Source organism: Orycteropus afer, unplaced genomic scaffold (assembly GCF_000298275.1).
Source record: "Orycteropus afer afer isolate SDZICR_OR568_19922 unplaced genomic scaffold, OryAfe1.0 scaffold00197, whole genome shotgun sequence".
NCBI lineage: Eukaryota > Metazoa > Chordata > Mammalia > Tubulidentata > Orycteropodidae > Orycteropus > Orycteropus afer.
This window is the reverse complement of record NW_006921784.1, coordinates 1,358,037-1,369,072: the sequence shown is the minus strand read 5'-3', so window position 1 is coordinate 1,369,072 and position 11,036 is coordinate 1,358,037. Positions and strand designations below refer to the sequence as shown.

The window sequence follows — 11,036 nt, the reverse complement described above, 5'->3', positions numbered from 1 at the left end:
GGGTTTGAACCGCCAGCCTTCTGATTAGCAGTCAAGTGCCTTAGCCACTATGCTACCAGAGCTCCCATATATTGCTTTGGGTAGTGTGTATGTATGTATGTGTGTCTTCCAATTCTTTATCATTTCATTTGGTGCTCAGAGTTCCAGGATTATCATCTGTTTCACCTGGCTTCTCAGGTCTTTGTTGTAGAGGGACTTGGTGGAGTTTGTCACTCTCTTCTCAGTCAGTACCGTAGGTTCTTGGTCATACGCTGCCTCCTGAAATGGTTGACAACCACCAGTTCTTTTTGGTACAGTGGCTCTTTGTACTTCTTCCATCTTCCCTTTATGCTTCCTGTGTTTATTATCTTGTTCATAAAACGAGAAAACCAAATGTACTGCCATCAAGTTAGCTCCGACTCATAGTGACCCCCTTTGGGTTTCAAGGCGGTATAGGTTAATTCAAATATGGCTATATCCTAAGAGGTGTGAAAATATCCCTTCATTACCCGTTGAGAAATAACAGTTATGCAAAACTTCAGAGTGGACATCACAGCTCATATGCTCCTTGGAGTGGCCCCCTTGTGTTTACAGGACTATTGGGAGGATGACAATGTGTCTGATGACAACAGTCCCCTTAGCTCTGTCTTGATCCCAGCATTCCTCACATGTCCCCAGACCAGTTCCAGATTCCCTAGTCCTTTCTTGGAATTCAAAGTGTCTGTAGGTGTTATCCCAACTCAAACCCTGGAACTATCCCAGTTAGTATCATCTTGGAATATCGGTAACAAAAACCTCACAGATTAGACTGTTTTTCATTTTTATTAGCATCAATATATACAAAGTGGAAAATGATTTCATTTCATTATTCTAGCTTAGAAAGTTTGTTTTGTTTTTCTTTTGTGGGGGGATAAAATGAAAATGAAAATCTCCTAGGAGAAAAGCCTAGCTTTGGGGGTGCTGAACACCTCAATGGTCTCTAACCTTCAATGACCCACCATACTTACTCAAGGGCATAGGAAAGTCACACCTTGGGAATTACCCCAAGGGAAGATCATGTTTGCCCAAGGCTCGTACCTCCACCTACGTCTGCCAGGTCTGAGTTTGCTGCATCATCTCTTCTTCCATAACCACCCTGATTACGTAGCTGCTTGACTTCCTGCCGGGCTGTTGGGCATATTCCAAAGCTATGAGCCTGTTGCTTCGTAGGTTCTCCAAGGAGGTGCCTTCAAAAGGTCATATTGAAAGCATGTCTCTGGAACTAAACAAGGAAGCCATCAAATAGCAATCAGAATCCTGATGTTGGCTAAATAATTCTACTCAAAGGAAAGCAAAAGGATGTGCTCCAAGCTGAAGAGGGTGGAGTGTGTGCATTTTTCAAGACAGGGCCTAGCTGACAGATCCAGCCTGTGTGTATTAGCATGTAGTACGGGTTGTATCACATGCAGTCTCTGAAGCTCACAATCTCTGTAAACGTATCCCCCGCAGTTTTAAAAACAAAGAGTGGCTTGTAGGAAGATTCAGTCCATTCTTGAGTTTCTCAAGAGTGTATCCTGTTCAAAAATATTTAATCCCAACGGTTTTTAATCTTGATCTTATAAAAACAGATATATAGGAATTGAAATGAGATGCCTGGTACATTTTTTTGGCACTACTATGATTTTTGTTTGTTTGTTACCTTTTACATATTACAAATGCACATTCAGGTATTTGAAAAAGAAAAACAGACACCAACCTGTCTTTTCAATCACACTGTACATGGTTGAGCCCGCGTGATCCGTCCCTAGGCTAAAACAAACTTTTAAGACATTGGCATGGTTACAGGTGCTGCACTACTAAGACAGAAGAAACAAGACATTGGTATCCTGGGGCGGGGGGGGGGGGGGGGAATCAACTCCTTTTCTGTCTCTCCAGTAAGAATACCTGGGCCATGGCCTAGCTGGTTTCAGGGAGCAGGGTTAGAATGAAGATTTCCTATTTTGTCAGTCTTTACAAGAGTTAGATGTTTCGTTGTCATGTAATCACTGTGTGCTCTAAAGTCAGATATAATTAATAGAACTCTTCATTCCAGATGACTCAGGGTTAGGGTTAGAGTAAGCATCCAACAGAAATTAAAGCAAGGATTGGCTTCTGTCTTTTAAAAAAAAGGCTACATGATTTTTTTTACTGGTCTTTCTCTAAACATGACATGGCTCCTGACTGGTCTGCACCATTTCTCCTCTGGCTCTTTTATAAAATGGGGTGGGCTTTGGGTGTTATCTCTTGCCGTGCTCCATGAACGCACACCTTGAGGAACATGTAGAACATGGGTAGAAGGAAGGAATCCCCATCTCAGAGAGCCCCAAGATTGCGATCCCTGCTCACAGAGGATGTGTGTGTGCGCACGCGCGTGTGTGTGTGTGTGAAGTCCACTGCCCCATCTTGCTCAAGAAGGCATTTTCTATACAGCTATCCAATATGGATGCCCAGTCCTGCTCCCAATAGTATCGTGACCAGAAAGAAATTGTTTGAAACTCAGTGGATTTTAAAGCAATCTTAGAGTGGGAGGGTGCCCAAGAGGACTCCAGAGCTACTGAGCTGGTGGTGTATCTCTCTGGGACACGGGTTATCACCACGTGGTCCCAGGAGGTGAGTTGGCTTCATGGGTCCTGTACCCTTCTTGCACCCACAAGTAGTAGCATCTTAAATACAGCATCTACGTGTATTTAAGAGAGCATCTCTCAGAGTCACACACTGGGTGGGGGTGAGAGGGCCCTGATGAAGTATATGAGGATGCTCATGTCATTAGACATGGCGCTAGAAAGTCCCTCCTGGCTGAGAGTTCTCCTTCTTCTCTTATTAAAACTCAGACTGTATGATACGGATTCTTCTCTGTGGTTTTACTACCTTGCTCCTGTTGTGTTTCCATTGTCAGCATTCCCTTCCAAAGTCTGGACAGAGTTGCAGAGAATGGTAAAGGCATTTCTTCTCAGAAGTACCCCCTTCCCCTGAATAGTTGATTAATAGTTGATTGCAAGTTAATTCTGAAGGCGATGCCTTCTAGAGAAACAGTGCCCTTGGGTCTCCCCAGTTTGGAGGTGAAGGCATTCCAGCACCCCAGAGAAATGCAGAGCTCCCCCTGGGCTGCAGGACATGGCACTCACCTGGTTGCTCCTAACACACTCATGTAAATTACCTGCTCTTCCATCATCAAAAGAGCATGGAAGAAAGGAACATTTTATTAGCTCAGTTCCCTCACCCAACTTCACCCTCACCCAATTCTTCACTGCAATGCTCAAATCCCTCATCCTCTCTGACAATTTTCCTTTGTTATTTATCACCTTTTTGTCAAAAGAAAACATTGCCTTAGTTTGCCAGCATCCAGGGAGCCCAGGGTGATAGAAGAAGATGTTCCTTTCACACTTTTGTGACCTTCAGAAAGCCTATGGAATGGCAGGGAGGTGGCAAGACCTTCTAGAAGGTGGAACATGTAGAAAAGAGGATATAGAATCTACTTTGGAGCCGACTTGCTTAAGTACCCATGCTAAATTCCAACCCAACTTAACCCGACAAGAACCTGATCTTGCGACTTGCCCAAAACACCAAACCAGTTGCCATCAAGTTGACCCCAACTCATGGTGACCCCATATGCATCAGTAGAACTGCTCCATGGGATCTTCAATGGCTGATTTTTTTGGAAGGAGATCACCACGCCTTTCTGCTGAGGTGCTCTAGGTGGACTTGAACCGCCAGCCTTTTGATTAGCAGCTGAACGTGTCAGCCATTTGCACCACCCAGGGGTTTCTAATCTTGGAACTTGGGTTTGTACTGAAAATGCCAGGGGCATGGATCCCAAAGGTGTGTGCGCTTAGGTGCAGCCTTCGCCGGGCACTGCTGACTGGAGAAGATCCGCCTGGTTTGCTGCTGCTGGATTTGCCGTTTTGCAGACTCGTTCACCTGCCTTCAGAATTGAGGCCATCACGGGAACCTGGCTGCAGCCCCAATACTTCCAACCGCACCTATTTCCACTTTAAATATAATAAATACAGTGAAGAAAACAGTAAGTCTTCAGTAAAGAGTCTAAAGAAAAGACAGCCGACGCTCTAGGGGTTCACTCAAATGCCACGTGGTCTCTGGATGGATGTCTTGAGGAGGTTGTAGTTGAGTTCATGTAAATTCCCTTCACAGGTGCAGCTTTCATCAGATGGAGACTTCATACTCTCTGGTTTCCTATGAGAGAGAGAAACACAGATTCCTTAAGCCTTTGGGGGTAGTGGTAGCATGATGGTTAAGGGCTCGGGTCCTTTGTCCCTCTGTCTGCATCCACACCCTTGGCCGTGCGACTTTGCAGTGCCCTGGCTTGCTTTCCTCAGTGGGCTGTGTCTTAATGTCCTGCTGCTGTGTTAGGGATTGACTTGTGCCCCTCAACATATATCTTGGAATCTTAACCCCTATACAGGTGGATGAGCTCCCTGGATGGTCCAACTGGTTAAGCAGTTGGCTACTAATCAAAAGATTGCTGGTTCGAGCCAACCCAGAGGCATCTTGGGAGAAAGGCCTGGTAACCTGCCAGGGAAACCCCATGGGGCATAGTTTTACTTGGGCACAAGTGGGGCCCGCATGCGTTGACTGCAGCTCGTTTGGTTTATTGGTTTTATACACGTGGATGTAACTCTATTTGGAAATAGGTGTTTCTTTGTTATGTTGATGAGGCCATATCGGTGTGTCAGGTATGTCCTCAATCTAATTACTTCTGAGTAATAAGGAGCAGCACAGACACAGAGACAAGGAAGCACAAACGGGAAAGAGGGATGCCATGTGGAGGTTGCCAAGGAATTGAGGAGTGTCAGTTCTACAGAAGCTGGAAGGTAGCCCGCATGTCAGTCCACCACGGATCTGCCAGTCTGGTGCATGTCGCCCTGAGGCTGGAAGCTCTGCCACCAGTCTGTCGGATGCCAGCAGGGTCACCCGTGATGGACAGGTTGGAGCATAGCTTCCAGACTAAGACAGACCAGGAAGAAAGGCCTGGTGCTCTACTGCCAAAAAGCAGCCAGTAAAACCCTGTGGATCACAACAAGGTATTTTTCAGTGTAACCCTGGAAGATGAGCCCCCTGGGTGGAAGGGACTCAGAATACACGGAGGCTCCAGCAACGGACTTGAGTGTGCTGATAGTGGAGTGGTGCTGGACTGGGCAGTGTCTCATTCTGTTGTCCGTAGGGTTCTCATGAGTTGGTGGTGGCAGCTAACAACCACAATAGCAACGCAGTCCATGCTGGGCCAGCACAGGTAAGCAGTGCATCTGTGTCCCAGGGAGGAATAGAGTGTGGCAAGCAGACCCTAGAGTACCCCCCGTGATTCCCACCTCCTGGTGGTTACACCCTTGAGAGATTCCTTTCCCTTAAGCAGAACTTGTGACTTGCTTCTGACCAATAGAAAATGCAAATGTGATGGAATGTCACTCCCGTGATTACAGAGAATTGTGCCTCTGTCTTGAGAGGAGACTCTCTCCCTTCCTGGCCTTGAAGAAGCCAGCTGCCATGCTGTGTGCTGCTGTATGGAGAGGGACACATGACAAGGAAGTGAGGGTGGCCTCTTGATGACAGGTAGTGAGAAACCAAGGCCCTCAGTCCAATAGCCTGCAAGGGACTGAATGCTGTCAACCACATGAGCTTGGAAGTGGACCCTCCCCAGTTGAGCCTCAGATGAGACCACAGCCCTAGATGACACTTTGTTTTCAGCCTCCTGAGTCCTAAAGCATGAAATAATAAGTGTGTTATTTTAAGTCTCTAAATTTGTACTTTACAAAGGAGGCCAGAGGAGGTGAGGGGAAGTTAGTGGAGACAAGGAGCAAGTGGGGTTTATGTCCCACAGATACTGGAAGGTGATTGCACATCATTGCACAGTGAATTGAAGGACTGTGCTTGTGCAGAGTCATGGCCAGCCCGTCAGTCCCCCCACGTGCCTCTGGGTCTTTGCACGTGTTCTCCCTTCCTCCCAGCACAGTCTCCAGCCCATCATCTAACTTCTGTCCACCTTACATGGTTCACCTTTACTGTCACTTTCTCAGAGATGCCTTCCCCAATCCTGTGCCCCTAAGAGTCCCCTGTCATACACTCTCATAGCACCTTGTCCATTTATTTCATTTTCTTTAAAAATTAGAACTCATTGTAGTCTAGACATTCGCTGGCATATTTGTTAGAGGTTCACTGGGAGGCACGAGATGGTAATGGCATGGGGTTGAGTTTGCATGCTGGGCCCATCTTCATTTATTAGCTCTGTGACCTTGGCCAAATCGTTCCCTCTTCTCTCTGAATCTCAATGTTCTCATCTGTCTGTGAGAGATAACCATCAAACCTATCACAAAGATTTGTGAGGATTCAAGGAGTTATTTCACTGCTAACCAGAAGGTTGGCAGTTCAAACCTGGCTGCTTCATGGAAGGAAGATTGGGCAATCTACTTCCATAAAGATTTATTGCCTTGGAAACCCAGTGATGGTTGGTGTTTGTTTGAGTCAGAATTGACTCAAGGGCAGTGAGTTTTTTTTTTTTTTTTTGAAATCCATTTAAAAGGAGCTCCTGTGGTACAATGGTTAAGCACTTGGCTGCTAACCCAAAGGTTGGGGGTTCAAACTCATCCAGTGACTCTGCAGGAGAAAAGACCTGCTGATTTGTTTCCATAAGGGGTACAGCCTAGAAAACCTTACTGGACAGTTCTCCTCTGCCCCTTGGGGTTGCTGTGAATTGGAGCTGACCCAACAACATGCATTGGAAGTGCCTAACACATGGTCTTTATTATTATTGTCTGTCTCTTTTGCAAGGTAAGCTCTTCAGCAGCAGGATCAATATCTATTTGGTTCACGACTCTTGTTTCCCAGGACCTGCCACCCAAATGTGTAGCAATGTGACACACTGCCACTCTGCAGGAGCTAGTAGATGTGTGAGAATACTGCACATGGCCACCGGGTCACCGGGGGCTCCGACCCTTCTCAGTTGTCTCTCCACGGGGCCCTGGTGCAGCCCCTTCTCCTCCCTGTGCCTTCTTCCCAGAGGAATCATCAGCTTGGATACTTACAAGGACAACAGTGCTCCCCTGGGAAGGGTCTCTGACGGGGATGAGCAAAAGGAAATGAGACTGCGTTTCAGGGTCGGCCAAGTCAGGGCAGACAGGGGGGGAGGCACCGGGGAGAGAACAGGGACCACTCACCCCTGTCTCGTAAATGGGGTTGTCAAACTCCGTCTCCACCGTGATCTGGCTGTAGGGGTGTGAGTACATGAGGGGCAGCCGGAGGCTGGAGTAATAGCGACATCTGCAGAGAAGACAAGACACAGGAGTTACTTCTCCCCGACTGGGAGACGTGTTCCAATACTGGGTGGAATGACTGGTGCCACTTTCGGAGCACTGTTGTCTCCGCTAATGACAGGGAGGATGTGTGGGACAGCCTGGCAGGTGAGGATTCGAGGAGCGGGGAGAGCTGAAATCCTAACTGTTCAACATCTAACCCAGATGGTGATGGTGGATGCCTCAGTCCTTCCCCTGATTGGAGACAGGATGAAGCTTTACTCATTTTCACCTGTAAGGTGATTCAAATCTCCCTTTAGTGCAATAGCGACAACAATGAGCATTTATTGAGCACCTACTATGGATTGACACAGTGGCTGCAATGACAGCCTCAGGTATAGCAAGGACTGTGGGGCTGCCACGGGACCAGACAGTGGTACATAGGATCACTATGAGTTGGAGTCAACTCGATGGCACCTAACAACAAAACAACAACTATATGCTCTGTCATCTCCTCAGGGCAGCCTTCCCTGACTGCCCTATTTAAAGGCAGATCCCCTGGTACTCAACACATCGTCTCTCTTTCATTGTGTTTATCTTTTTGTTGTTATGTGCTGTGGAGTCAGATCTGACTCATAGCGACCCCTGCTTAGGTTTCCGAGACAGTATCACTACAGAAGTAGATTGCCCAACCTTCCTTCCAAGGAGTGGCTGGTGGGTAGGAGTCAAGTGCCTTAGGCACTACACTGCCAGAGCTCCTGTGTTTATTTTAGTATGTTATAATTTATTTGTCCATTGCCTTCCCCTCCACTAGACTGTGAGCTCCATGAGACCTGGGACAATTATGTTACACACATGCCTGCCTCAGGGCCCTTGCACATGCTGTTCTCTGTGCATGGAACCCTCCTCTCCCAGATGTCTGCATGATTTACTCCTTTATCACCTTCAAGTCATTGCTCCCATGCCACTTCTCAGTGGGGCTTCCTCTGCTTACTTTATTTAAAATCCACTGCCCCCCCCTACCCTAAAGCTCTGTTTCTCTGGCCAACTTTATTTATTTAACTTTTAATTATGATTTGGGTCAAACTTTACAGGGCAAATTGGTTTTCCACTCAAAAATTCATATACATTTTGTTTTGTGATATTTATTGGGACCCCACTCTTCCCACTTGCTCCCTGTGGTTATCATTTCCTCTGGGCCTTGTTTCCTGTCTTTCCTGACTTCTTAGCTTTACCCCTGGGCAAAGGCTCCCCTTTGGATCTCGTAGTTGGCTCTTCTAAGGAGTGTGTAACTCCCTGCTGTTGGTGTTCATTTTATAGGCCTGAAAGTTGAGCCACGGGGGTGGGTTCTGTTCCGGGCCTGAAGACTCTCTAAGGGCCATAGGCTTGGGGGCTCCATCAGTCTTCATCAGTACAGTAAGCCTGGTCTTTTGTGTGATTTTGAGTTTTCTTCCACGTTTCCCCCACTCTATCTGGGACCTCTTATTGTGATCTCTTTCAGAGCAGTCAGCAATGGTAGCTGGGAACCATCTAGTGCTTCTGGTCTCAGGGTCGTAGATGCAGGGTTTCACATAGTCCATTAATCCTTTGGGGAGCTCTGGTGACATAGTGACTAAGGCATTTGACTGCTAACCAGAAGGCTGGCGGTTCAAACCCACCAGCCACTCCTCAGAAGGAAGGTTGGGCAATCTACTTCCGTAGAGATACCGCCTTGGAAACCCAAGGAGGGGTTGCTATGAGTTTAATTGACTCGACAGCAGTGAGTTTGGTTTTTTTTAGTCCTTTGTATCAGTTGTTTCCTTGCTTCTTTGATTTTCCTCATTCTTTTTTGCTCCGGATGGAGAGAGAACAATAGTTCTTAGATGGCCACTCGTAAGCTTTTAAGACCCCAGTCACTATTCACCAAAGTATTTACTCATGTAAATACATGAGTCCATCATGGCAGCCACTGTGTCAATCCATGTCATTGAGGGTCTCCCCCTTCTTTGTTGACTCTCCACTAGACCAAGAATGATATCCTTTTCCAGAGACTGGCCCTTTCTGGCAACATGACCAAAGTACAAGAGACAAAGTCTGGCCATTCTTGCTTCTAAGGAGCGTTCTGGCTGTCTTCCATGCACCATTAGAGTGTGTGGTTTGTGTCTGTTGTTGGTGTCCTCAAACCCAGTCTCCAAGCTCTGGATGGAGACTCTGAGGGTCCAGAGAAGTGAAATGCCCAGTCCCCAAGTATCCCAGTGGCTGAGTGTGTCGTGACACCTCCCCAGATCCCCCCAGCCCCTCACCTGGTGATGTAAATGTAGGCTCCTCCCAGCAGTAAGGAGATGATGAGGACGGGAATGAAGATAGCCAGTGCCATGTTTCCGCCTTCCAGGGACGTCTCGGCTGCCGCTTCTGCTACTAAACACAAAAGCCGGTAAGGCCCTTGCTTCTCACACGCTCACCCCACACAGGTACCTGGCGTCCAGGTGAGCACTCACCTTCACAGTTCTGAACCCACACAAAGGACTGCCATCACAGAATCTTAAGACATTGGAGAACCATCTCCAGAGAGGAGGGGAGGCAAGGACTTGAGGACATGATGCTGGTCAGAGCCCCAGAGACCTTGGAGGGAGGGAGCCAGGCCCATCCTTTGCTGGGACGGCCATAGGGGCTGCAAAGAGTTACACTGTTGTGGCTACAGATAAACACATAAACACCTGAGATGATCAGACGGCAGTCAGTGAGTAGAGGTATACTGTAGACCAAGGATAGATTCAGCTGAGGCTAAGCTTACACAGACACCAGTGATACAAAATTACCTGCAATCCTCACAGAAACAATAGAAGACAGACACAGAGTAATCCCTCACAGACACCCAGACACCATGGGAGAGAGACCCAATAGATCGACTGTCTCAGGACCATACTACTGGGGGACACCAGGCTGAACTGGCACAACAAAACACACAAAAGCCTTGCTCCACATCCTACAGTGGTGAGTAGCGACTGGGGTCTTAAAAGCTTTCAAGTGGCTAAGATGCAGCTAATGGTCTCCTAGCATCAGAAGTGAAGAAGAATGAAAACAAACAAACAAACAAACAAAAAACAAAAACAAGGGCATTTGGAAGCAATCAGCCCCGGGACATGATGGCCCTCAAGACCAGAACTATGATGGTGCCCGGCTACCAATGCCAACCACTCAGGAAAGGATCAAATCTGGAGATCCTGGTAGAGTGGGAGGAGAAACATGGAACAAAATCCAAAAACTCAATAATGACTAGAATTACTGGTCAGATGAAATCTGATGAGACCCCCAAACTATGGCCCTGGAATACATTCTGCACCTGGAATAAAACGTACCTCCAGAGGCGGGCTTTCAGCCCAACAGTTAACAAGATGTACACGCAGACCACTCAACTCAGGATGACGCACCCACATATTCTATGGTAATGCATCCCTTAGAATAATAGACTACAGGGCACCAGAGGATCAACATTCAAACTGAGGAAATGCAGGACGCAGGAGTGCATAAATATGAGGGGCACAGGGGGAGGGTTACAGGGTAGGGAGGGGAGGAGACTGGGTTAGGGCTGGACAAGGTGAATAGGGAGTGAAACTAAATGTACACACAACGTCGAATGTAAAACAAGCTCTTAAGATTAAAAAAAATAAAGAATGACGCTGTTGCAACCCTGATCGCTGTTGTTGGTAGCTGCTGTGGAGTCAGTTCTGACCCCTGGTGACCCCATGTGTGCAGGGTGGAACTGCTCCATAGAGTTTTCAAGGCTGTGGCTTTCTGGAAACAGATGGTCCAACTTGT

The 11,036-nt window shown here is 47.3% G+C and overlaps 1 protein-coding gene across 1 annotated transcript in view; it reads right to left on the bottom strand.

Annotated features, from left to right (window-relative positions):
• Positions 1–4,158: 4,158 nt before the first annotated feature.
• SEZ6L (seizure related 6 homolog like) overlaps positions 4,159–11,036 on the bottom strand; it is a 294,911-nt gene continuing 288,033 nt past the window's right edge. Inside the window, exons 11-13 of the mRNA XM_007947985.1 lie at positions 9,521–9,663; positions 7,164–7,266; positions 4,159–4,188 (exon numbers count right to left, since the gene is read on the bottom strand). Coding sequence (XP_007946176.1) covers positions 4,159–4,188; positions 7,164–7,266; positions 9,521–9,663 — 276 coding nt within the window. The remainder of the gene's footprint in view (positions 4,189–7,163; positions 7,267–9,520; positions 9,664–11,036) is intronic.